The 27,857-nt window shown below is 40.7% G+C and overlaps 3 protein-coding genes across 4 annotated transcripts; 2 read left to right on the top strand and 1 right to left on the bottom strand.

Annotated features, from left to right (window-relative positions):
• Nucleotides 1–645: 645 nt before the first annotated feature.
• il10ra (interleukin 10 receptor, alpha) lies at nucleotides 646–4,976 on the bottom strand. The gene is made up of 7 exons (XM_008309649.3): nucleotides 4,711–4,976; nucleotides 4,030–4,150; nucleotides 3,751–3,920; nucleotides 3,518–3,660; nucleotides 3,268–3,436; nucleotides 2,911–3,029; nucleotides 646–2,786 (listed from the first exon to the last, which is right to left on the bottom strand). Exons 1-7 carry the CDS (start codon nucleotides 4,757–4,759, stop codon nucleotides 1,860–1,862), a joined length of 1,698 nt encoding a protein of 565 aa, XP_008307871.1. The 5' UTR covers nucleotides 4,760–4,976; the 3' UTR covers nucleotides 646–1,859.
• Nucleotides 4,977–8,377: 3,401 nt separating this feature from the next.
• On the top strand, nucleotides 8,378–15,197 carry tmprss13a (transmembrane serine protease 13a). 2 transcript variants are annotated; one of them, XM_025055285.1, is made up of 13 exons: nucleotides 8,378–8,856; nucleotides 11,124–11,292; nucleotides 11,377–11,487; nucleotides 11,632–11,793; nucleotides 11,970–12,096; nucleotides 12,353–12,448; nucleotides 12,621–12,664; nucleotides 12,850–13,012; nucleotides 13,144–13,319; nucleotides 13,630–13,728; nucleotides 13,818–13,960; nucleotides 14,054–14,206; nucleotides 14,367–15,197. In XM_025055285.1, exons 1-13 carry the CDS (start codon nucleotides 8,839–8,841, stop codon nucleotides 14,379–14,381), a joined length of 1,476 nt encoding a protein of 491 aa, XP_024911053.1. In that variant the 5' UTR covers nucleotides 8,378–8,838; the 3' UTR covers nucleotides 14,382–15,197. The 2 variants fall into 2 exon arrangements, with proteins under 2 accessions (XP_024911053.1, XP_008307869.1); XM_008309647.2 differs by having other exon boundaries at nucleotides 8,381–8,856; nucleotides 13,141–13,319.
• Nucleotides 15,198–15,586: 389 nt separating this feature from the next.
• fxyd6 (FXYD domain containing ion transport regulator 6) lies at nucleotides 15,587–26,326 on the top strand. The gene is made up of 8 exons (XM_008309646.3): nucleotides 15,587–16,286; nucleotides 21,545–21,598; nucleotides 22,370–22,393; nucleotides 22,932–22,973; nucleotides 23,070–23,144; nucleotides 23,945–23,981; nucleotides 24,068–24,117; nucleotides 24,721–26,326. The coding sequence occupies exons 2-8, from the start codon at nucleotides 21,550–21,552 to the stop codon at nucleotides 24,759–24,761; spliced, it is 318 nt and encodes a 105-aa protein (XP_008307868.1). The 5' UTR covers nucleotides 15,587–16,286; nucleotides 21,545–21,549; the 3' UTR covers nucleotides 24,762–26,326.
• Nucleotides 26,327–27,857: the final 1,531 nt, after the last annotated feature.

Here is a 27,857-nt window from a genome sequence, read left to right as displayed (position 1 = left end):
ATTTCTTTTCATTCAGATCTTTTTAAAGATAACCAAAATGTTGAAAACGGAGTGCCTGCTGTGAAGACAGATTTCATCTAAGGTCTAAAATATATTCCTGGATCTGTAAGTTTTTTAAATGTATTTTTGTTGATAGTTTGAAATAATTTTTATTCCGAAACTATTGACCTGCACTTTATAGTTTTTGGAATGTATCTAATGCTACGTGGTTAGGTTGATCTGTTTTTAATAAAGCAAGTATTTTATCTTAAACTTTTATTTGTGTTCATGGAGATTTGACCCAGTTCTTTTTTTCTTTTTCCTGGTGTGGGAAAAGAAAAAAAACAAAAAGTTGTAAGAGGAAGCATTGGTTTAACTGCAGTTTAACTGCAACATAAAAAAACCATTTCATGAGTTCCTGTCATTTACATATGGGAATCCCTGGTGTATGACAGATGTATAGTGTTTTACCTAGTGGGTAGAATTTTCTTGTTTTAGTTGTTTTTGTCCAGCATTTATTTGAGTCATAGTTTCATGTTTCAAATGTCATCAACATCAGGTGGTTGTTTTTTTTGTCTTGTCCTAAAATGAAGTTTTGGGGGAGATTTACTCTGAATAAAAAACTCTACTCAGAACTAGTCAGAAAACAACAACAGATAAAGTGACTGTAGTCAGTATTTTTGTTTTATTAATAATTTAACTTTTTACATACTTACATTCTACAGAGTCACATGTAGAAGACTATTTAAAAAAAGGTGCAACAACAGCAACAAGCTGCAGCGTGACGATAAGGGTGAGAAATGATCAGAGTCTTAAAGGTTACATTCAAGTGTTGACAAGAAGTGTCACAGCAAAATATCCAAAAGCATGTAAGTGTTAAACTGTTCCCCTGTGTGCTCCCCCACACGGGGTTTCACTTCCGGCCTGCAGCTTCTCAACGTTAGCTGAGAATTGAATCTCTAAAAACAGCAGGTTACATAAGGTCTCTGACATTCTAGACTTTCTGTGTAAAACCCATATGATTCACACTGACACCAACCAGCTGGAACCTGTTCAGCTTATCACTTACAAAATAGAAATTTAACCCTGTTCAGATTCTGTCACAGAAAGCCCCCAGTATGTTAAATATTTTTGGAACTGACTTGTTGTGTAGCAAATATGTTACAGATAGCTTTATAGGTTTAAAGGCACAGTGCCTGGGATTGAACTGTAGAGTCAAATGGGATTTAAAATATTTATGAGTTTGAGTTGGGACTTTATTACAAAAATAAACATTATTATAAATGAGTCCATTACAGAGTGTCTAATGTGAAAACACTGCAGCCACAAATATTCTAGCTGATGTTTTTTTTTTAAAAAGACACTTATTTGACAGCCATGATTCACATCTGTTTATGTAATACATCACTGCTCCCTGTGTTTTCTACTCTCCACCAAGTCTACACCAGGGGTCACCAACATGGTGCCCGGGGTCACCTGGTACCACCCGTTGAGTACCTAAGGTGCCCTTGGAATATGTTCTAAAAACAAAGGTAGTCAGTAAGAGGGTCAACAATTGTACTGTTACTGTACTTTTGGAATCAGTTCCACTTGCAGTGATATTCAAATATATGCAGTAATGATGGTAAGAAGAGTGTGTACTGTTGTATGTCCCAGAACATATTATTATTGTTATTATTATTATTATTTGGGGAAGTCTGTATCAAACCAGTAGCTCTGGAGTGCCCCTTCTAGTAGCTCACAGTTTCAGAAAGGTCGGTGACCCCTGATCTACACACTGTACCTTTAAATGCTGCCTTTTACCTGAAGTACAAGTAACATGAAATGTATTTGTCCATTGTGTGTGCCTGTCAGTTACAGTCACAATGACTTGTTTTGCATCAGTCAGTTTCCACTTGGACGTCACTCAGAGAGAGAGTCATGTGGTTCATGTTTAGGTCATGTGCCACGTCCAGCAGAGACAGCGACTGCACGGTCTTCAGCAGAGGAAATGTGTCCTGGAGTCCTTGAGTGAAGGAGTTTTGTAAAGTGTCTATGGTCACAGTGTCAATTTGTGCTTTTTTATAACAGCTTAAAAATGTCCTCCCTTCTTTGCAAATGTCTGGAACGTCACACGTTCCCCTTAGCAGTCCATTCTCTACAGACACGGCTTCAGACCCACGCTGACCCTGACCCTGAGCCTGACCCTGTGTGAGGCACCACGTGCACTGACCCGCTCCTGAACAGATGCACGTTCGAGGACCAGCTCTGTAGCCCGTGACCACGTCGGCCAGCACGGTGCCCAGGCTTTTCTGTTTGAACTCCTCCTCTTCATCAGGGACATGGATCTGCACGTCAGGAGGACGCTGGGTCCGATAGTTGACGCTGGGGACGGAGTCTTTCAGAAGCCTGGTGTGGAGTTGGTCCAGATCCGTCTGGCAGCTCAATCCCAGTCCGCTGTCCTGCCTTTTCCTGAACTCCTCCACCGCAGCAGCAGCAGCCTTTTCTTTCTCCAGTGGATAATCCGTCTTACTGCAGGTGAAGCCCTCTGGGACGCCGATGCTGCCAAAGCCACTGTCCTCCTGCTTCATCCCTGAACTTCCCCTGTCGTTGGTTGGAGAGCTGGTCTCAATGCTGACGCCGCTGTCCATGCTGGTCCTCCTGTCTTCCTCTTCGGTGGCATTGTTCAATGTAGTTTGAGTCACGGGTGTGTGAATGCAGTCTTTCACTTCTGCTCTGTGATTGGACAGGAACCATCCTTTATCTGTGACAGTCTCCATGATGCCTTCTTCCACACACAAGGGCTGCCAGTAACATGCCGGGGATTTCTAAAAGAGATGAAATTAGAGACAATGAAGACTGTCCGGCTCACTTCTCACTTGTGTTTCCATAGGTTCAGTTTTGTTTTCTCTTTCTAATTCTAACCTTGTTTTTTTTTTTGTGTACACTCACCAGTGCAATTGGTGTTTTCTCTGGACGTTTCAGGTAACACCAGAGGATGTTAGCGCCGATAGTTATGATCACAAACACTCCCAGAATGGAGAAGGATGAGACTGAAATCATGAACCACTCTGAAAGATAAAAGGACAGAAGATCAGTAACCGGTTAATGTTGTTGTTGTTGTTGTTTGAAGTTTTTTTCATTACCAGATGCTGTGATTACAGGATGTTTGTGACACTGACTAAAGTTGTATCACAGCAATGACATAAGTCTGTACTCTCAAAGGAATATTGCAATGAAGTGATGTCAGCCTCAGCTGGTGAAAGTGGGTGTATGGTTTATTCCCTTCATAGGTGTGTGTGTTCTCACCTCTGTCAGGCAGCAGGAGGCACTGTTTTGGAGAAACGGCACTTGTTAAGATACCTCCGTTGCCCTCTACTGTCATGCTGACGCAGTACTGTTTTCCCCATTGGAGAGAAGTGAAAGTCTTGCGCCTCTGATCCTCCTCCACCTCGTCCTCCAGATATGCTGTGGTGACCTGCCAGGTAGGAATCCAAAAACAGGTTAAACAAAGGAAGGACGTGTTACTGCATGTGTCGACGTGTGTTTCTTTACCCACCTTTTCCGTTTCGGGCTCCTTCAAGTAGATGGTGTAGGTGAGGCCGAAAGAGAAGATCTTCTTCAAAATGGGTTTTTCGTGAACGTGCACTGACAGTGAGTTGGACGTTGCTAACAAAGTGAAAGATGGTGGCAGCAGATAACCTGAAGAGACAGGAGTGAGTTGTTTTTAAGAGGTAATATTTACAAAATCACTGAAAATGCAGCTGCGGACAGTAACACAGTAAGACTCACTGTCATATATGGGGATTTTCCTGGCTGCCCATGGAGAAACATGCTCTCCTGCAGCCAGCTGAACTCTGACCTTGTACAGAGTGGTGTAGTCATGAATGAGACCACTGATGTCACAGTAGGTGTTTGTGATCTCTGTGCATCTCGGCACTTTGGCCCATTTATCGGTTAACCTGTGGACAGTGAACACGCGCAGGTGATGAAGCTGAAAGTGACTCAGCGACAGAAGTCGGTTTGATTAAAAAAACAAACAAATTCAGATATGACTGATATTTGACTTACTTTGCCATTTGTACGTTGTATTTAGATGTTAGCGGAGCGTCGGCCGGTTGTTTCCAGTATACAAGAACCTCCCCTTCTACATTAGATACGTTCAGTTTTTCAGGCTGAGGGATGCTCAGTGCTGCGACAGAGAAACACAGGATGCAGATGAGGTGGTAGATATTAAACAGAAAAAAAAAACAATTTTGCCGTTGTGCACTACATTACAAATATATAAATACATCCTATATGCAACTCTATATCCAATCGTTGCACCTTCGATCAAGCGATCAGCAACTCTATATCCAATCGTTGCACCTTTCATTTATCGATTGTTTCTCTAATGCAGAGTCGATCAAGCTAAAATTACCCTCTCACATTTATTCTTGTAAATGTGTCCAACGAAGTGATGTGTTAAAAAAGGGAAGTGAATAAACAAAAGCAATTTTGACATCTCTGGGACTTCCAGTTCAACATAGAGAGTGAGGATAAAACAGGGACATTAACTAGACATTTCCATGTTCCCCCACCAAAGCGCCCATAAATAACATCTTATCTCATTTAAACCCAAACCTAATTGACACACTCACTCGATGATTAACACATTCTAGCACAGTTTTACATAAAAAAATCCTGTCAATAAAGCAATTGAGAAAAAAGTATATTTTATTTTTAAAAGTATATTAAATTTCTCTAAATTACCTGTAAGAGGGTTTACGCAGATGAGAATGAAGAGGAGAGACGACCTCATCTTCTTTGGATTTGTGTTGTCCGAAAAGAGACTTAAAATCCCCTTAAATCCAGACAGTCGTCACCGATGAAGTCCCTCGGACCTGCCTTCAATGAGGAAAATGAGACTGTGGACACATTTTCTCTGGCTTTTCTTTGTAAACATGTAGTAGGCCGGAGCAAATGTTCCTTCACTGACTCCCCGACTGACAGAAGAATAAAGGCTCGTTTCCCTTCAGATGTTTTTACATAGTTTTCCCCAAATACCTCCCTCCGCTATGACACGTTTCCTGTTGTGACGTTTCGTCTCTTTCTCTCACCAGATCATTTCCTCTTTCCACATTTCCACTAAGGTAATATTTACAGATAAGTAACAAAGGCCGCAACAAGGGAACAAAAACACTGCCGCTAAGCAAGGGTTAATAAAAAGCAAAAGTTGAACATTCAGCAAACTCCATTCATTTGTGAGAAAAAACAAACAAACAACAACAACAACAAACAGAATAAAAATTCTGTCTCTTTTAGATATTCAGTTTTCTGAATGTGAATTTAAATAATTTAACCTTATATATGAATTATTAAACCCAACATACATTTTGAATCAAACACAAATGTTAAACTTAAATGAATAAAAAGAATACATTGCTCTGTGCAATAAAAAAATCTTTTTAATTTATCAGGTTCAGAAACTCAGCAGCATGGATTTTGTCATAAGGTAATTTTTTTTAATATCCTGTGGGCCACACAAAAGGACTTGCCGGGCCGCATTTGGCCCACAGGCCTTGAGTTTGACACGTGGTTTAAAATATTGGTAAAAAAAACCCTTTCTTAAAACCAAAAGAAAATTCTAAAGCCAGTTAAACTATCAATATAATAAAACAGTGGCACCCTGCATAAAACCACAAGAACACATCTACGCACAGGCAGCTCTCACTGAACATAAGATCTCTAAGAAAGATCTCTCGAAAACGCAGAATGATGACTACAAACTCTTCTTTTTCTTTCCCTTTACCTCACATTTCTAACTCTATTCATCTTATCGCTTGTCAACTCATTTCTACAGAGGCGATGATTAAACGGTGAAATGAGTGTCTTACAACTAAGTCCTGACAAACAGCCTACGTTGACTTCATGACGTCTGGAACTTATCAGCTATCACTGGCTCATCAGTCAGTCATTTATCACATGGTAAGTCTCTAGGACATCAAGCACATTAAGACATTGTGGAAAACATTTGACTATTTCTAATATACACAAAATATACTTGAAGACATCAAACAAGCTCTGAAGTACTGCTTTCTGCGATTAAAGTAGTTTGGTTTGTGTTCAGCCAGCATACAAAATGTTCATTACAGTGCAGATAATGATACTTGGTATTTCACACTGAATAACTTTGGTAACGCCTTAGATCGTTAGAACATATAGAATGAATAGTTTATGGGGAATTATCTGTCTCTCTCTTCAACTGAAAACACAATCTAGTTCTGAGAAAGCAGCTCATTATAGCCAAATGGTTTCTTATCTTAATTTTCCTTTGTTTTTCGCACTTCTTCTTCTGCTGACTTATTAGTTTTACTTCCACATATGTGTTCGTGAGTATCAACAATTTGGTTTCTGTCTCGTGGACAGGCAGAGAACGGCTGTATCGATGTCAGAGGTCGACGTGAAATTGTCCTTTCTTTTTCCGTCCTCAGAAGTCACAATTAGGGAATTTACCCAACAGTCTTTTGTGTTATTGGGAACTCCCTGTGACAAGAGATGGAAACTTAACATTATATTACCCTCTTGTGGAGAACGAGGTAAATGTAATTAGAACACAATGTGATCGCTGGAGTACTTCCATTAAACTGTGACGAAAATGCATGTTTAGTTGTTTAAAAAAATAATAATTAAAAAACAGAAAACTCGCAGAAGTGCTATGCTATTGCTAATCACGATTAATCCAAAGTATTACTTTTGACCTTTATCATTAATATCTGTTAATCAACAAATATGAGCACACATTGGTGCACTTCACAATATCAATAAATTGATATATTTTTCTCTCTCTTCAATTTGAATGGGAAGCATACAAAATATTTCCCGCAAAAAGCACTACAATCAATAATCTCACCCATAATCTCACCCAACAGGCCAGAGAAGCTGAACTTTCAGGAGGCTAACAGGGTTAGCTATGCCTAGTCTGACTTTTGTACTACTGTAAATCCTCAAATACAAGTCTTTTTATGTAGCAAAACATACATTATAAAAATATATATATAGTATATTTCAGGAGCATATATGCCTTGATAATTTTATTTTTGGTTATCATTAGTTCAGTTTGGCCCACAGTGAATAAACTAGCGTAATTTGTATTAATTAATTTTAACTACATTATTTCTTTTATTTGAAAATAAACGTATTGTAAAAATAAATATGAAACATTACATTAATATAAAAAACATTGCCTAAATAGGAAATATAAAATGTATATAATGTTTTTGTGTGTGTAGTCTAAACGTTAGATAGGGATTATTGCCGTATACAATTTTACCACGAGGTGGTGCTTGAAACCGCACAATGTATTTGGGAGCTTGTTTTAAATTTGAAGTAAAACATCTCCCACGTCTTTTACCCACCATAAGCTTAAATGTACTCACAAAACCATTTTATTTCGTCAATTAACTTGTTTTATTTAATTAATAATGTTTTTATTCAATGCAATGTGCAAAAAACTAAAATAAAATACTATACTGAAATATAAGGTCCCATCTGTAACAAATGCACAATTATGACAGTGGACAACTTTACTGAGCCATCATTTTCACATGATAGGTATAAAAGTATAAAAGGGGAAGAGTTGGTTTGGCTTTCACTGTAAACTTGAAGTGAAAACAGTTCATTCTGTACTTCTAAAACAGCCTGCCTGTTCACATGTCATGGCTCAGAAATCTTCATCAAAAGAAAAACATGCCACCAAACTCGTTCTCAAGCACATGTTGCCCTGAACATTCCAGCTGTTTGTCTACTAACTTTCTGCTGCTTGTAGTTGTAATGTACATCTGTGTTTGTCTTTTCTTTCATCGACATCATGCTCTAAAATCTGTTAAATTGAGCACATTTTATTTGCACATTTTTGTATAACCTATTGATTGATTGATTTGATTTCTTTATTGAACAGAATAGTACAGTGAGGTGCATCAATGATGACCTATGACCTACACACAGTGGCAGAAAGCCCACCCTGGCATTATTGGCCCACACCGGCCTGATCAGGTTGGTAATATCTGTTCAGTCATGATGAGTGAAATGATGATAAAATGTTAGTCTATTGAGGTTCTCAAACTATGGTATGCTTACCACCGGGGGAACATGGGCTGCCTCTAGTGGCATGATAAGAATTTGATGTTTTGCATTTGAGGTACAACAGTAGTGCTGTTTGACTAGTGGCTTTGATGTTAATCAATAGGATGGTAATCCTTTCAGGAGTTAATCATCTTTTTCATATTCCGTACCTGGGCTACTGTAGACCTGTGCTATATAGATGTTATACACACATTCATGAATCTTTCCTTCAACCAAACTAGTTTAACCATTTTAAATTGTGAATTAAAAAATAGACAATCTTCAGTTCAATTTGAACACACATGAACATATTTAATGCTCAGACATTTCCTCTTTCAGAATTTGAAACTTCTTCCTGTAATCTATGAGTTCAGATTTCTGACCAGTCAGCTGGTTACCGGAGTCACAGCACTGGAGAAATGAGCAGCTCAATAGTCCTCGGTGATTCTATGAAACCGGTCTGGCAGGTGAGAAACTGGTGCAGCAGTCACACCCGGCTGTGTGATGAAAAGAATGAGGGATCAGGAGGACGATGGAGGCCCAGTAGGAGGTGTTAAGGAGTCACGGGGAAGGGATATATATACCTGTTGTTCTTCATATGAGGCTCAGTGACAAATACAGGTAGAAAACAGACAAGAAGAAGAAGAAGAGAACCAGAACAGTCACAGCAACCAGTGACATCAGCAGACTCAGACCACTGCTCCGTGACAGGGTAAACATCTGCTTGTGAATACGTGACCTCCAGTCCACTCTTCACTCCCACTCTCTGCTGTTCCGATGGCGAAGCAGGAACTGGTAAGTTGTTGTTCTCATTCTCGTCTTCTTCTTGTGTTCTTTTTTTTTCACTTTAAATATCTCCCAAAACTCCGTACAAACTTCTGCAGGTGTCATGATCTCTCTGTCATCTGTTTGGTTTCTCTGTTTGAGTATCGGTGCAGTGTGAATTCCTGTGTGATGCAACACTACACGCCAGCAAATACGGAGGGAATTTGAATGAAAGTTAGTGTATTAAAATATATTAACATCATCTCCAGTGAAAAAAAGCACACAGAGGCCTGGGTGGACATTTGTCTCCATGTTCCTGTGTCCAGCAGATTAGGTTTCTGCTTCATTGGTGCGCCCCCTAGTGTTCGAGTTATAAAGAAGTCATTTTGTGTTGAAATTGTTTATATATCTGTAATAAACTGATTGAATATAGTACAATGTGTATGTACTATAAGTCAAAACTAATTGGATTCTAAGTTAAGACTAGTAACCTGAGAGAACTATGTAAACCCTAAAGTATAACATGTTTTAAATATAATTTGATAATAAAATATTACTAATACCACAAAAAGCTAACACTGATTCTAATTCAAAGATAAGGGACTTCCTGAGGCAAAGCTGCCTTTTGGGATTATTTTAATAGAAGAATGTAAAAATTATCGAGTCATGATTATGTTTTAAAAAGGTAAATTAAATATAATACAAGTTGACAATTTCACTCGGGGCGTCTCTGTGACATTGTATTGTAATTGTGATTGGTGTAGTTTAACAAATATTTCTTTAAGTCACAGGAGCCTCTAACATGTCCATTCTGTCAGTATTTCTCCATTACAATGGTCAAAAGGCAACGTTAGAAAGATGATCCGGTCTAAAGTGAAACACGATCAACCTGCTCCTCCATTTTTTTTTTTCACTCGCTGGCCATTTTACTGTAATTATGTAGGGCGTTTGCTGCCCATGGGCGTATTCTGAAACTTGAACACCACGTACAAGAATTGAACCAATGAAATGACCTCTGGAAACTTTTCCAGGGTCGCACTGACAATAAGACTGTCGGTGGTCCCATTGTCAGTGTGACCCTGGAAAATTACTGTTACTGAAACTTACTGTTACTACCTACTGAGCAGATTTTTAAAAAGAAAAAAAAATATTAATATTATATATTAAAAGATGACGAAACATGGTGCAGATAAATATTTAAATTCTGCACACTCAATCTGACAAGGTATCATTGAAATATTATTTTTATTTGGACATTGTTTGGTTTGTTCTCTGGGTAACATGTCAACAGATCCATTACAGGATGGCATCAGAATTCCAAAATGTTTTGGCTGAGGTGGCGCTAGAACCGAAATGTTGTAATAGTGATCTATGAGGATTTCACCGTGTGAAGGTTTTCTTACATCTGATAAATTCTGTTCATAGATATTCTGCCCCCTAACCCCAGTTGTACAGGTGAAAATGAATTCCAGGAACTCTGTAGGTTTTAATCCGAGTCAATTTAAATTAAAAGGTCAAGGTGTACTTTTCTTTTCATAGCTCAGTGAAACAAAAAGCACCAAATTGTTTGTCAGGTGTGTTGAAGGTGACGCTCCACAGACAAGTTTGTGCCCAAACAGGCTCAGTCACATTGCAGCACACATTGTAGAACTTAAACAAAACAAAAAGAACTCTTGTTCTTCCAGTTTGAAGAGAGACACAATGTTTAACCAGCAAAATCACTGGCTGTTCCTGTTTTATTGCAGACTCTGGAACAAAGGAAAAGTTCTGGTAAATTCCAAGTAACTTCATCGTTTATTTCCGCGTTCCCGAGGCCGACCAGTTTGTTTTCTGACGGTGCGTTCGCTGTGATCTGATCAAAGCGTTTTAGTTAACTGCCCAATTTGTAAACTGCCCTGTCACTACCCTGCTTAGTGCTTTGTTTGAAAAAAGCCAGGGTGGCTTCTGGGAAATCTGAACCAAAACAGGTCGCGGGATAAAAGGCCTACGTAGGATGAGGAAGCAAACTTTTAAAACATGATCTTCTCGGCACAGTTGCCACAGGTGACGATGCCTGTGTCATTGTCTGTCATTTTGTATCCCTGGTGTGAACACTCTCTTGATAGCGGTGTTAGGATTGTCGGAGAGGACAATAGCCTACGTGATCAACCTTGGCAACCAGGACCACCGGTTTATTTGCCCTCCTGTCGTTTGTCTGCGTAACCATGGATTTCATACAAATCAGCGAGTGTGCTGTTAAACACAGCAGGTTGTCTGTACGCTGATAAATGTCATAAATATTGACCTTTTTTTTTCAGAACGACGCTCCACCTCCATACAACACTGTTGTTGTGCACTCCCTGCCCTCCCTCAAGTCCTACGATGAAGTAGCATATGGAACGGGCGCAGACCTGGCGCCCCCATCCCAACCATATTATATACCTCGATATCCAGAACCAGTGATTGTTGCTCAGGTCCCAGAGCCAGGTCAGTTCTTGGCTCAAATTATTAGACAAAAAATTAGACTGTGGTTAATGTTAAATGGTTAATGTTTTTGTATGTTTTTTTTAGCCCCCAGCAGACAGAAGAGGAAGTTGTGTCAGAAGAATGCCCAGTGTTTAGGAGGCTCAGGGGGTGTCGTCCTGGTGCTGGCTCTGCTGGCACTGGCCATCTGGATTGGAGGTAGAGTGATTTTCAAATATTGAAATTCATTTTTAGTTTTGTTAATGTGTAAGGTGTTTAGTCAATAGATTCTAATACATATGTTGTCATTTCCAATCGTCACTGAAACCTTCCACTCAACCACATCCTTTCTCCCAATAACAGTTCGCTTCGGCACCACAATGGTAACGACGGCGATCATCTACCATAACGAGGAGTATTACATCGATGACGATCCTTCACCAAGCACCGACACCTGCCCCAACAGCACTGTCTATTGTGATGGGATAAAGGACTGTCAACTGGGCACTGATGAAACCAACTGTGGTGAGTACAACGAAACTACTCACAGTCTCACCACTGGGTGTGGTAACCACACCAAAGTACCACTCCTTTTATTCAAACAGCATTCAAATACAAATACTTCACCTTTAGGGGGGAAAAATATTCCATTTCACCTTAACACTGATTTTCTCTAAAAGTGTGTCTTCTTGTCTCCTCAGTGAGGTTTGGCCAGGACAACACACTGCAGATCAGAACATCTCATGACAGTCGCTTCCTTCCCGTGTGCTACGAAGGCTGGGACCAGCAGTACACCGAGAAGACCTGCACTCAGCTCGGCTTTACAAAGTAAACAACCTCAAATCTCCATCTTAGAGTACATTTGACAGTTTTTGTAGCAGTACGTAGAAACCCAGTGTTCAGTCTGCCACCGTTGATTTCCCCACTCCGTCACCTGCTGCTCTAAATGGAAGGATGCATTGATTCTCCACATGCCACTGTAGATTATCTCTGTGTGTCAGGGCCAGAATTAGTTTCCTGAGCGCTGTGTTCTGCCAATGTTCAAAACACCCTTTTTCCAACCTCTCCTCGCTTCAACCTGCAGGTCCTTCTCCACCAAAGAGCTCCAGTCCGAGGACTCTCGTGGTTTACTGGTGACTGGCCCGTCATCTCAGCCCATCCAGGGTCAGGTGAAAGTCAGGTAGGAACGAATCCCAACTATTCTTATTTGATACACAGTCTGATTGTGTTATATATCAGTCTGCATCATATGATCCAGTGTAATTATATATAATTGGATTGAAGGACAATAAAGTGCTGCAGTAGCTCATGCACCCCAGCCAATAAACATGCCTCCTGTTTTGCATTCACAGTGCTTCCTGTCCAAACCAGAAGTATGTCTCCCTGCAGTGTGTGGGTAAGGAGCCATCTGTTCGCACTGTCACTTACACCTAACCGCCCTGCGTCTCCTCTCCTTTCCTTTTGTGTACCTCCTTCTCACCCTCTCTCTACATGACTACCCAACAAATACAACAACAATAGCAATACTGAACAGCTGCATGTTCCATTAACATGGGCTACGCTGTCTGTTGTTTGTTCCAGACTGTGGTAGACAGCAGTCTACGTCCAGGATCATCGGAGGGACTGCAGCTAAGAGCGGTCAGTGGCCCTGGCAGATGTCGCTCCACTTCAGAGGATCCCACGTCTGTGGTGGAGTTCTCATCTCTCCTGATTATGTACTGACCGCTGCCCACTGCTTCCCAAGGTGGGCCACACTAACAGGCACCATTGTAGCCCCCCACCCCCCCACCCTGTCTTCTTCCCTCCTGAATTATGGATTATTTTTCATTCAACTGCTCTCGATTCAATGTTTCTTCCTTTTCTGTGTTGCAGCAGCAACCCAGGATTTTTGGCCCCACAGCTGTGGAAGGTGTACGGGGGTTTAGTCTCCTTGAGTTTACTACCCACACCTTTTCGGGTGAAGAAGATTCTGATAAGCGAGCGCTACAACAACAAAACCAACGACCACGACATCGCTCTGCTCAAACTGGCCTCTCCAGTTACTTTCAATGGTCAGTCAATAGAAATATATTGCTGTTTTTTAAAAAAATATATTTTATTTGTTAGTGCTGTCAGTAGTAGAACTTGAAGGTTAGCTTCATGGAGTGAACTGTGATCAGTGAGGCTGGTCTGAAGCAAACCCAGCGTCTCACCTGAAGTTGAAAACTCCATAAAAACATAATACACATTGGGTTGATACTTTAAGTTGTGTTAAGCTGTGTTTTACAGCATAAGTGGGTGGACAGTGGAATTATTGGATATGAAGTTCTGTGTATGTGTTGCTGGTCTTTTAACAATGCGCTCTCTTCTGTTTTCATCCAGATAAAGTCCAGCCTGTATGTATGCCGACCACAGGACAGACATTTCCCCAAAACACCAAATGCTGGACCTCAGGTTTTGGCACCACTGATGCAGGATCAGGTAAGTTGAAACACCGTGAAGTTAAGAGGAAGAAAAGATTATTTAACGTAACATTAGTCATGTTAATAAACCGATTGTTCCTTTTTTAGGGCTCGTCTCTCAAAGTCTGATGGACGTGGCTGTGGACATCATTGACAGGCAAGTGTGTAACGGCGCCCGTGTGTACGGAGGCAGCGTGAGCAAAAATATGATCTGTGCTGGAGACCTGGACGGCGGCAAAGATTCCTGTCAGGTGAGCGGACAATGATTAGAAGACATTCTTTCGTTGTTTGAGATCTTAAGTTATTTAGGATCGGAGACTTATCATGTGACTTACATGTTCCAGGGCGACAGTGGTGGACCTCTGGTATGTGAGGCAGACAATCACTGGTACCTGGTGGGGATCACGAGTTGGGGGTCCGGATGTGGAGAAAGAAACAAGCCTGGTGTTTATACTGACGTCAGGAGTGTAATGCCCTGGGTCTACAGCAAGATGCAGGTAAGAATATGTCGAGTAAATGTATTTTTATCTCCATCTCGCATTTATTCCTGGTTCACAGTATTGTGTGGATATAAAGATAGTAGAGTTTTGTACCAATAAAAACCTTTCACATGTTGTATAAATAATATTTACATCCATCTCTCTCTGTCTCCTACAGCAAGAGGCACTGTGAAATCCCTTTCTCCTGCGGGTGGCGGTGTGGAGCCCGTCACCGAGGAACCCTGCACTTTAAAGTCGTCGAAGAAAGACGGACAAATCTGTCCCCCAGAGACAGACATGAACTGATGAAGGAAAACTCTGGTGAGATGAAGTCGAGGGAACACAGCAGCAGCGGCGTTTGCACATGTCCAACAAGGAACTTGAGTCTTTGTCTCTATCGTCTCCATACGCTGTCCCCTGTCTCACTGTAATACACACACGGGTAGTGACTGTAAACTATCTGACTTGATTACTAATATGCAATGGTTCATGCACTGACTTGAGGTTTTTTGCCTCAGTTTCTGCCGCTGGTGGTGTACATGATGCCAGTGTTTACTCTCGGTACATGCAATGGGCCTTGGAGACGGCTGGCTGCTCTCCTCCTGCACCAGCGCAGCCGTCCTTTCTACTGTAATGTCCTCAGATGAATGATTGTAGATGAGTTCATTGTAAATGAAGTGTGTTTGCGGAGGTGTGTGTTGCTCTTAGGTGCACATCTCAGGGTTTTTTTAGCCATATTATTATTATTATTATTATTTTAAAAAGGGCACTTTGTATAGCACATATGAATGTTTGTGTGACCCTAAACCCCGCCCCTTGATCATTAGGACACTTGATTGTGCTCCTAAGTCACCTCATGTTCTCACACTGTGAAAATATCTAAAATACCTGTTACACTGTATATGAACCTGTACATACTGTATTATATTTGTCGTGGGCTGGACATGATGTCCATCAGAATGTTGTACTTTTTTGGAGATTTTGAACAAAAATAAAATGTCGAACTATAACTGAAGTATGGCTCAATTGTGTTTGATAAATTAAGGAAATTAAATCAGTTTTAAAGAATTTTAAAATCAGGAGAGTTTACAGAACCTTTGTTATGTCATTCCAAAACCTCTGATTTTAAGAATAGAAACTAACAGAGATAGAATTGGACAAAAGTAGAAGTAAATGTAAGTACTGCGTAAATGCAGTACTGCGTGTTAGTGTATTTTCAACCTATTAGAGAGAGGTGCGTGTACAGATAGGAGGAGACAAGGGAAGCTTCAGTGAAAAACTGGTCAAACTGCTGTTGAACCAGGTGACACTAAATGTGCTGTGCACCTTTATTATACGGTTTAAGGTAAAAAACGTTGAAACTGCCCAAAGACAGGTTTCCGGTTTTTTTTTTGTGTGTATCTAAAACTTTATTTATTTATAAAAATTCTAATTTTAATGAAGTTCTGTTATATTACAGAGAATTTATATTTGATAATAAATAATTTAAATAAAATAATTTTCACATTTCTTCTTTGCGCTTTTCTTTCACTATTCAATCTGCTTAACGTCCCGTGAAGTCCATCCGTGCCTGATGCTGTTCTCCGCCTACTCCATCCTGACTCCACCCTTGTCTACACCTCTTTCGTAGACAGTGAACCGCCCGGGGTTTGAACTCATCAACCTACTCTCTGAATCTTCACCTCTCCATCGTCTGCCTCACTCTCCTCCTCCATCACTACCAGACCTCCACCTGTCACCCTGTTTCACATACTTCAGTTTCATAAACGAAGTGAAAGCCACCTGTGAGCCGATTTGTTGCCTTTACCATAACGCACACAATAGGAGGGCACTTCGAAAGTGACTGTCTGCCGCCTTGACTCCAGAGAAACGCATGAAGGATTAGTGGAACAGCGGGAGCTACGGCGAAGCACCAGACCCCCGAACAGACAGTCAGCCCAGGAGACACACACACACACACACACACACTTATCCATCACGTCACGAGAAAGGTGTGTGTGTGTCTGCACAGTGTGACAAATGAAAACAGAAGAAACAGGCAGCTTCTGAGACAACCTGAGTGATTGTTGAGAGAGAATAATTATTTGGAAAACCTGAGGTAAGTTACTATTATTACTGTTATTATTATAGTGCCAGAATTGGCCTTTTTAAGCAAAATAACTTTGATTTTTTTTCCACGTCAATGTCTTGATAACACAATTTATTGATGGTATAATCAATCAAATGTATTCACAGAGATGTTCCTATGGTAGATGTTTATTTTCAAATGAAGGTGTGTTCTTTTTTACGACGATGCCAACAACCATCACGTACCGACTGGTAGTTTCATTACATTTGCACGACAGTACTAGAAAAAGAAAGAAAGAAAAAAAAAGCGCATCCGGTTGGTTTGGTCAAAGTTGTTGTGTTTAGTCACGGTTGTTATGGTCAGCTGTTGTACGGAAAATCACGAGACGGATGATGGACGTGTTTCCAGGTTGAGGTGCGTGCGCGGATTATTGCGCACATGTCATTTGTTGTCGTTTTTTGTTGTTTTCCTGTTGAATTACAGCGTGATCCATGTCAATCTGATTCGCATTCGTAAACACAGCATGTGCGTTGACGTCAGCGCGCCTTGCTGGTCGCTCACTTGTTGCAAAAGCTACTTAAATAACCGCCTCCCTGCTTTATTTTACGAAACAAACTTCGTGTTTTATGGCTTTATGGCGGGAAGAGTCGGGCTGTGGTTGAAGCATCGTGCCACACCCTTGTCTCCCGCGTGTGCGCGTGTCCTGGTGTTGTACGTGAGCCCGTCATCTTCACCCCCGTCTCCGGCTGAAAACAAGCTGGAGACAGTTTCCATAGAGATAACAGGACACCACGAAACGACGCAAATTGTTGCCATGGTGACCTAACATCATTATGATAGCAAATGGCATTTCCTCCCCGAAGGATACCTGTTGTGTGACCTATTTATCTGGACCACATTCCTTTGACATCTGCCTGTTAGTACATACCGTATGTATTGTTAATAACAGAACAGTGTGGACACGTTTAAATATATATGTATACTGTTTTTAATTAATTAAAATAAATCTGGAAGATACATGAATTAGGGAATAATTACCAACAAGTAAACAAATAATTAACTAACATGTAGAGGAGGGAACATGAAGAAATATTCCATAAAGAAGCTGTTTTCTGACACACAAAATGAATTAGGCCTACCTAAAAAAATGATCTTTTAACATTTCATCTGCTCTTTCTATAAGTCGCCACATCTGTAGCCTTCATTTGATGGGACTTCCTTTGTCCTTCCCCATTAATCACATTTATTACCATGTTAGTCTCAATGCACAGAGCTCAATGTCCCTGAATCTTGTCCTTCGCTAAATGAAAGGGAATCAGTTTTATGTTCTGTCAATGTAATCTGTGGTGGGTTGAGTTCCGTCTGTGGAAGCAGACGTTGTTGTTCAGCCGCGCAGAGCGCAGGTGGAAAGGAGGAGAATTAGTGTAAGTTACGATGGAGAGGAAAAATAATTAAATACAAATATCCGGCACACTCAACAACGTTGTCAGTTACGAAACATTACAAGAGGAAATGCAACAGGAAGAGGCTGTAAATGACAGTCACCTTTAGAAAAGAAAAGTTCCTGCTAGAAATCCTGCAGATCAGGAAACTGTTCAGCTTTGTTTTTGTTTTGTCATCTTGAACCGTGTTATTATGTAACACCCTGTCCTTTGTTAAGGAATCAATCTATTGTAATAATAATATCCTCCGGGAAACACAGCCACAAAACGTACAGACAGTAAATATGAAATGTTTTAAATCTCACTAAATGACTTCCTTTGAACACAGATCCAACTTTACTGGAACATCTATGGAATAAGACAGTGATTTCCACTAAAGACTTTTCTCTATATAATGTGTGTTGTCAGTATGCCGTTTTGTCTATTTTCATTTGAAGTGAATGACTGAACAGTGATATAGACCCGGTTCCTGGAAGTCTGATGGGTGCTGGCCAGTCCTCAGGGCTCCAGTGTCAGCACCATATGGCAGCAACCTGCGTAATGTAGCTGTGTGAAGGATGGGTGGGGTCACTGGTGATGCAGATTGCATTACACGGGACCGGCCGGTGAACGTCATAGAGGGAGGAGAATGGAGCACTTACTGTATGAGGAGTCAATTATGGTTGAATCATAGGCTTCCTGGTAGCCTTTGATCACTGCTTCTATTAAAGGATAGTTGCATAACAAAAGGTTCGAACAATGACTTTGTTCATGAACGCTGTTACTCTGCTCCTATTTTAGTGTGAGACCGCGTGAGACATTGTGGCCCGAGTTGGTGTAACAGCTTGACCTCTGACCTCTAACTATCTTCCGTTCCACTCTCAGTGGAGCCTGTCTAAACATCTGTGTAAATCATGAACACTCACCGTCACATGTGCTTTTATCACCAACAAACGGAGGAGTTTCACCTCCCACTCTGACATTCTGCCCCTCCATTAGTCCCTCACTGATAGACCTGAGCTGCTGCAGCTTCACTTCATACACTCGCTAAATATAGCATCAGACAGAGTGGGTGGTGTTATTGGGAAATATTTATTCATTTTTAATACAGTGGAAAACGAGTATTCCGAGATACAAGCAAGCCTTCGAGCAAATGTTTGCTTCGCGGTACGAGTAAAGATTAAAGATACGAGCATGCTTACAGACGGCGACGCTAGGTGGCCCAGCACTCGGAGCAGCCCACGCTGCCTCACTCGTTCACTTTACGCGTGCTGCGACTTCCGTAGGCATCGCTTCCGTACGTAGCGCTATCTACGTGATTTTCTTTCTATGTTGTGCATTATCGTGATTTTCTTTCTATTTTGTGCATTATTAAGAAAGTGAGTGTGCGCTTGATGACCACGGAAATAAAGCAGGAAGTTGTCGATAAATATGAGCGTGCTGCCCGCTGAAGAAAGAATACAAATCAAAAATTGCAAATGCAAAAAAAATAGAAAAGTAAAAAAAAAAAAAATGTAAGCTAAGTTAAGTTAATTCTAAGTTTATGTAAGTTACGTAGTGTACCTGTAAGGTACGCTACAGAATCAAGTGTCGTACATACGCACATGCCGCTACTGTATCCTCTTTCTCGACAGTAAGAACTCATCATTAAAATCACATTTTACTTTATACCACAGGAATCCTTATATAATATAATTTTGTGTGTGTGTGTCTCTATAACAATGGAAAAACCCCATTTTTTCCATTGTTATGAGCAGATTCTATTAACAGATTCATTTTTTTTCTGTTATTTCTTATGTGGAAAAAACAATTCACAATACGAACACCTCGGGTCACGAGCTCGGTCCTGGAACGGATTATGCTCGTATCTTGAGGTCCCACTGTATTTGTACCTTAGATCTCTAGTCAGTATTACATAAGTGTGTGTCTTTTCGCTCTTTTTGTGTCAGACTATTACTGCATCAGACAATGTGGTAAATATTTTCACAATTATTATGTAACAACAACAACAGTACAGATCCAGGTCATGGCGCGCTGAAGTTGATTTCCTTTTATCAAGGCTGCTAATGATAATTATATGTGACTACAATTACTGTTAAAATGCAGGTCAAACAGTAACAGTAAGTAGGTTAACAGGTGATCAAGGTGCCATAAGTCAGTCAGATCTGAGAAGTTGGCGGAGAGAACAATTGTGTTCAATTTGAAAAATATGCTCCGCCGCTGCTGCATGACCCACTTTCTCTGGTGTTGACTGTGTGATTTAAAAAGATTTAGAGCAGCTGTCAATCACCTGTGATCCATTAAACACATTTGACAGTCCACATACTCAACTTTCCCACCATTTTTTTTCCAGTTTACAGGTACACATTTATTTATAAAATTATACAATAATGGGTGGTGCTTTGGCCCAGAGTCAATGTCTCTGTCATTGGTGTGGAACCCCAGGGTTCACCTCCTGGGCAAGATTGAATCCCAGTTAGGGCGGTTAGTACCTTCCAGTGGTCTCACCACCTGCAGGAAGGTTCAGGGGGGTTGGTACGGTGCAGGGTGATTTAGATGGCGGTCATGGAGACTGCTGCCCCTGTGACTAGGTAACGGATAAGTAGATGAAAATGGATGGATGAATATACAATATGTACGAAATGGTTAAAATAGTCTGTGGTTGCATAACTGCTGGGCTGTATTTCTGAGGAAGTGTAATGGACTGCTCATCATGAAGTAATAATAAGTATCATTTTAATGAGGTTTATTATTACGTGACGTTAGGTAATAATAAATGAAGACAGTTCAGTGCCAGAATGTTCATGGAACATTTTGAAATTGTTGTTCCACTGTCACACTACTGCCATCTACTGAATGGTCAAAACGTGTAGCTAGTCTTTGGGTGAATCTATTTGGTGGTAAAATAATAAAAAAAAGTCTTCATTTTAGTGTTTAAAGTTGCAGACTTCTGCTCTAGTTGAATATATATATTTCTGAGGTAACTGTTTTGCTCATCATAGAAACAGCAGTCTTCCCAGTGTTGTCATTGTTGCTGTTTCTTACCAGTAGCAACAGGTACCAGGTAACAGGTACCAGGTAACAGGTACCAGGTAACAGGTACCTGTCTATTTCACTATGACCCAGATGAGTAGTTACTGTAATCCTTTTGTCCCAGCCAGGAGCTCTTCCCTGCTCTGTGCTGTTTACAGTAAGAAATTGAACTACAGTGCGTAACCCAGTGTTCCTTTCACTTATACAGATGATGCTGATGTTTTTTAGCCCCACAGGGGATTTCATTTTTAATGAAAACCACAAACGTCGTCCTCGTTGTGCCACTGTGGAACTCCATACATAAAAGTCTCACGTAGTAAAACAGGTCAACACTGTTTCCTGTCCACTGGGAGGCAGAAGTAAACTGTGCCAGAGAAGTAGAGCATGTTCAGACGAGGACAAATCGATTTGCCCCCTAGTTTAAAAAGTCGTTTTTTTCTGTGTAATGATGCATTATAGACTGTTGTTGTGCACAAAAGCACGTGGAGCAAATGAAGATTTGGGTTTGTGAGGGGGCGCTATGACACAAACAGAGGCAGCGATGTTTATTTGTGGTTTTCTTTTTTTCATGGTGCCACTTAAACCTCGTCCAACGAGAGACTTCACTGGGAAACAGAGTCAACCTGGCAGAGACGGCATTCTCCGAGTGCCTCAGATGTTTTTGTAGCTCTCGTGTCACGTGTTGATAAGAGATTGTCATCCAGGTGTGGCAGAGGAGACTCACTGAGACAGTCACCTCAGATGAACCTGGGTTTCTCTTATCCTCTCTCACCTTAATTTTCTCTCTCTCTCTCTCTTATATATATATATATATATATATATATATGTCAACAGTCGTCATGGAAACCATTTTGCTCTTCTTCTCCTCCCTCCTGGTTTGCGTGTCTGGTGAGTATCCCTCCCCCTCCTCCCCCCTGTCTGTGTTTCCCTTTCTCTCCGTCTCAATGTCACTCACGCAGACCCAGACACATAAAAACCAATTCTCTGTTCACTCTGTTATAAAAACCTAAACATTTTCAACATCCACTGAAGTAAACATGTCGTCTCAGAGAATCAACAGAAACACAGTTGCACCAAAAGGGAGTTACACACTTTAATTCATTGCGACGACAGACACTTGTTTGTTATAAGCTTTGAATTTGGAGCACGATGTCTCCAGGGAACAGTGGTGTCTTCACAGTCACTCTGCATCAGGGGGGTCAGAGCTGAGATCACCTGCTGGGACCAAACACACACAGGAAAAACTCTTCGATCCTCACAATTTTTGCAATCCAGACACGACCCGGATTGAATGGTTTGGCGGGCTGAATTTGGCCCGCGGTCCCCCAATTGATGATCACTGACCTAAAACTTAAAATACCCTGTCACTCAGTGTGGCAAAAAGACCTCACAAGGATACAGTGTTCCCACAACAGTAGTATTCTGTAGCTACACACACACACTCTAACACACACCCTGTGGTGTTGTTGCTGGGTGAGTGTGTGAGGTCTGTCTACAACACTGTGTCATTACGGTTAAGACACAGATTATAAACACACACTGTGTTCAAATACTTCTAGAATACTTTAATCAGACTTTTGTAAGTCTGTTTTTTACTTCCTGTTCATAGTGTTCTAACTTTCTCTCTCACGACCCCCCCCCCCTCTCTCCGCCTCTCAGCTGTAGCAGACACCGGTGCACAGGGTGAGTAGCTGTAATGTTATCTCCACCACTTCAGCTCCAGATCAAATCACAATCAAAGGTCCTTGACAGAGAGCCCACTGTGCAACAGATGAGAGCGATGTAGGAGGGTATTGATCACAACGCAGTGTCATGACATAAATGAACCAAAAGGGGGAGACGATCAAATAGTCATGTTTTTTTGTGAAATGCAAAGGTTTTCCTAGTGACAGATGAAGTTCCCAGTAAATCTTTTGTCAATTTTTAGAGTTTAGTCAGATGATGGAGGATGCTGCTGCCTCTAGTGGTTACTTTATCAGATGCAATAGCCCTCAGTGAGGTAGGGGTAACTGATGTACTGATGGGACAGTATAGAAAACTCATCCAGTTCCCTGTGAATATAAAATGATGATTATTATTATTAGAAAGGATAACCAGCAAAAAATAAATAAAAATTCAACTTAAATATTTTTATTCTCAGGTTTATTGAGTATTTGTATCTGTCAGTATTTGAAATAAAAGTTGAAACCTGTCGGTCCTTGATGTTGCTGTCATTTCACAGACGACACAGACAAAGACAAAGAGGAAAACCCCTTTATTTACGGTGAGTCAGAGTTTCTGTTAAAATCACACTCCCCCAGATTTAAAGACACCTGTGTGTGTGTGTTTACTTCATTGTGTTTCTTTTTGGTGATTCTAGACTATGAGAGTCTGAGGATCGGAGGACTGGCCTTCGCTGTGGTTCTGTTTACACTGGGAATTCTCCTTATCCTCAGTGAGTTCACACCTGTCCCTGTCTCTTTGATGGACTGTGTACATAACATAGACTGTATATAAGCAGAAACAGCTCCGCTTGATTGAAATATATATTTTATTACTTCAAAATGAGATTAACTAATACTTTACAGAGTAGTTTACACAAATTATTTTGTTGTTTTTTTGTTACAAAACTCAGCTTTTATATCAATTATGATCTGAGCTAAATGGAATGGTGAACGTGAATTACACACACGCAGACTCACAGAACGTCAGGCAGTTCTAAGACAGGGGGTGCTGTTCCTGCTCATGTGGAGTACATGTAGAATAAAAGCTTTAACATTTTCATTTAAAAAGTATATATTTATCATTTTTGTCCTAGGACTTTTTGACTCACTTTTACTCATCCTTTTATGTTCTTTATCATCTTCCAATAAATACAAAATTCATCAGATTCTATTCAGTAGTGTTTTTCAACCTGAGGGTTACGCCCCATTTGGTGACACCTGGTATTCAAATAAGGTCGCCTGAAAATGACTGATGAAAATATTTTTTTAACTAATTGTTATTTTTTAAAGTGTGATTAAAAACACCACACACACAATCTGAAACAACTATATTCTCTAACTTTCATGAATATAAATCAAGTTCAGATAAAATACAGCACATAAAAATATCTGAGCTGGCACATTTTGATTGATGGCTACGATCACGTGGTCACGAGAAAAATTGTGACACCAAAATGGGGTCACAAGCCGAAAAAGATTGAGAACCTGAGCTAATGTAACATTTAGCTAACACGGTGAGATGTGTTCACAGGTCGGCGATGTCGCTGCAGTGTCAAACAGAAACCAAAGTATGTCAGTGTTTCTCTCCGACTTGATAATACATACAGTATATATTTTTTTGCTTTTGTCTGAATTTATTTCTTGTGCTCTATAGCGCCCCTGGTGATGAGGAGGCGCAGGAGGAGACCCTGATAGTCACCAAGGGTAGGGTGCTCTTTTCTAGCTGTTGTCATGAGTTTTCATGAAAGTCATGGCTGCATTCTCATTCCTTTATAAGACAGGATTAAGGCTTGTTTTGGAAACAGAGCTCTTTCATGTGCTGTTTTCAAATGAACGTGCTGACATGCATCTCACACCAAATTGGATTTTTGAAAAAGCTCCGTGTCATTTGGCTGTTAATTGTTGGATGTCTGTGTCCTCGGTTTCAATGAAGCTTGAATTTCTCGCGACTGATTTGAATAAATCTAATGTCACAACGTGAGAAGCGTACTGCATTTTGAGGATGTTAAAGAGTGTGAAACCACCTGACTTCAGCTGATTAGTGTGCGTCAGTCGCCAACAGAAGAAAAGAAGCTTATTTTTGGTTATTTTTTTCATGAAGCTGATTGGATAACAATCAGTTACCTGCTTGTGGTACAAACTTTTTTACTCTTATTTTTGAATGCTATTGCTAAGGTAATGACGCTGTGCTCAAGGTATTTCATTGCTAGCATTGTCTTTAAGTTATGTTACACAGTAAATTAAATTAAAATCTCTAAAAAAAATTAGAATCTATCTATTTTTTCCCCCCGTTTTCTTCCTCTCCAGCTGTGGTAGCTGTCAAAGAGACTCCAGCAGCAGAGAACTGAGACACCACCAGGGGGACCAGACTGCCTTCTTACATCACCATGAGTCGTTTTCTCTTTATTTTCTACAATATTCTGCCACTGTAACAGCACTAATTATTTCCACTGTGTATATGTCAGGCTAGCAGAGTTGAAATACCAATGATTTCAAATGAAACATAACCAATAAGACAAACTCTCAGTCTGTCGCTCTGTTGTGACCGTCTGTTGATTTGTTTTTTAGTCTTAGCTTGTAGCACTTAGGACTCAAGGTCGTCTTTTAAAACCACAGGAAACATTTCGTATGGTGTGGTCCGATGTTCTGTTGTTGTATTAGTCCCTGCTTCTAGGTTTTAGTTTTGTATTTAAGTCTTACGTATTATCAGTTTGTCTGTTAAAAATAGTGGATTTTGTCCTATAAAAGAGGATACTAAACCAAACTTTTTCTCTATATATGCTTAATTTTAGACTCAATAGAAACGCATGGTTTTCCTATATACTATTTCTATTAAGTATTAGAGCAAAACAAGATACAGTAGCATATACAAGGGTTTGTCAAAAGGTCTAGATCAGGGGTGCCCAAACTCCGGTCCGCGGACCAGTACCAGTCCATAGGTCAACTCTCCTGCATGAACTTTACTAAATGCTTTTAAACCTCCCGCGGGCCACACAAAACAGCTTGACGGGCCGCATTTGGCCCACAGGCCTTGAGTTTGACACATATGTTCTAGATGAATTGAAAAACAATTTTTACTAAAAAGGCCTGGAATCCAGTAGTTACATTGTGCGTTTTAGAACAGGCGGGAAAAATTAGATCAAAAAATTAAAAAAAGTTATAAGGTCCCATTATAAGTTTCCATCCCACATAGATTTGGTTAAAAAATGCAGTGTTTTCTCCACTTTCAGAACTGTTCAAACCTTGACAAAGATTGAACCACATGTCCTTAGGGACTCGGTCTGGACATGTTTTAGCGATTGACGTCAGACGCCTCTAGAATATAAAGAACTTTTTGACTTATCCCTTGTACCAGTTCAGATACTTTATGCACTTAGACGTTGTTCCTGAAAGTCTCTGTTCGTGTGAGTCCGTATCTGCATGTGAACCGTTGCTTACGCCACCCGTGCGTGTGTTTTCGTGTCTTGACGTGATGAGCCTCATACAAGACAATCTCCACCGCCACGGCAGCGAACCCAGGTACTTTTCAGCTAGTACGTAGTTATACTCTTTAAGCGTGTAGTTATGGTAGAACCTGTAACAGCTGAGTCACTGCCTTCTGTCCTCCAGGGTTGACCTCAGTCTTCTGCAGAGACTGCTTCCTCATGTGCCACAAAACTGTACCTGACACAGTCTGTGTAATATTTGTTTATGTACTGTACTACTTACCGAGTTACCGAGTTATCCCAGGATACTTCGTACGATCATGTATTCAGCTTTGTAGAGTAGTACTCGTTGCCGTCACTGTCCTGTTTTCTTTTGTAAAAACAAAATAATAATAACATGCCATGTTTGTTCAGAGCTACGTTGTTGTGTGTTGAAAATTGTAGGTTTTTTTTGACAAAAATGAATCAATAAAAACATGTACACATTTTTGGGACTGTTTGAATCGATTAGTCTTTATAGTCTAGACCAGTGGTTCTCAAACTGTGGTTCGCGTCCCACCAGTGGTACGCAGGCACGCTCTAGTGGTAGAACTAGTGTGGTGGAAGCCAATAGGGAAGGCCTCTGCTGCTGTATTCTACTGTTGGTCATCATGGTGGTACAAAGAGAGCGCAGTGTTTTCTCAGGTGGTACAGAGTAGAAAAGGTTGGAGAACCACTGGTCTAGATCACTAAACGTCATAAAACCACCAACAGCACAATGTTTCAGGGAGTGTCTGATCAATGTCAGTGAAGGTTATAGGCTGTGGAGGGGGGAGGGGCGACATCCTCTACAGCCCTGAGTCTCTGATCTGATTTCAAAGGTTGACAAAGCTTTTCTTTATTGGTGTTAGAGTCCACAAGTTATGAGATTGTGTCTTTGTGGGTGAGGGCGTGGAGATGTGCTTCGCGCGTGTGTGTGTGTGTGTGAGAGTGTGGGTGGGTCTGTGGAGTGGGAGTTAAAGCTGCACCTCCCCCAGTGTGAGACTGGGGTACACACACACACACACACTCGCAAATACCTGACCAGAGGCAATACAGCGCCTTCAGCCGCTCAGGTGAGTACCTCTCTGTCTTTATGGAAGAAAATATGCCTGAAATCACAGCGTTTGGTTTGACTTGTTGAGATCAACTGTCACTGTGGGATCATGTAGGAGTACTCCAGTACAAGTACTGTGTAACTGTGTGTTTTGCTGTCAAGGTTTAGCTGTGAGTAGATTGTTTTTTTGTTTTTGCTGTATTATAATGTGATGTAAAGTTAATGTTATGAAGTGAAAACTACTGTGACATTCACACCTCAGACCATTACTGCACTCTACAAACGAGCATTATGGGACGAGAGTTACTACGTACCAGACAGGGAATGTTGAAAATACTATATTTAGGTCGCACTACTTCATTTAAGAATATCTTCATGTCAGTGTGGGATTCCTTGCTTTCCTTGTATTTTTTCAGCAGTTTGTCATTCCTCCTCAGCTCAGTACCAGACTGTACAAAGTTCAAGGTTAATGAATATTGGAGCTGTGATGAATTAATGAGTAACTGCCCGCTGTGTCCTTACGCGCAGTGGAGCAGTGGAAAGGCTGCGACCTGTGATGAATGGACGTATTGTAGTCCACAATCCACAGTGGCATGCTGTAACAGAGGGGGGACAGAGGGGGGAAGTGAGGGAAAGAAACTTTTTTTTTTGGCTGCTGATCTGTGTAGTGCATAATTAGGTCAAGATATCTAGTTTAAATCTGACGTGTACGTGCGTGTGTGAGAAGTGGAGAGGATCAATCATGTCATTAGTCTTTGAAAAGATGCCAGTAAAAAAGAAAATCAATCACTGTGTCGTCAAGGCTGCAGGAGCTGTATGGAGTTCCAGGAGTCTTTCACTTAATCTGGATAATCCCGTGTAGAGCCGAGCCACAGGAATCCCACTTCATTAAAAACCACCTAGAATCACACATCAATATGGAACCTGACAATGAGTTAGCAGTA

The sequence above is a fragment of the Cynoglossus semilaevis genome, chromosome 4 (genome assembly GCF_000523025.1).
Source record: "Cynoglossus semilaevis isolate Cse_v1.0 chromosome 4, Cse_v1.0, whole genome shotgun sequence".
In the NCBI taxonomy this organism is placed as follows: domain Eukaryota; kingdom Metazoa; phylum Chordata; class Actinopteri; order Pleuronectiformes; family Cynoglossidae; genus Cynoglossus; species Cynoglossus semilaevis.
This window is presented reverse-complemented; position numbering and strand designations above follow the sequence as displayed.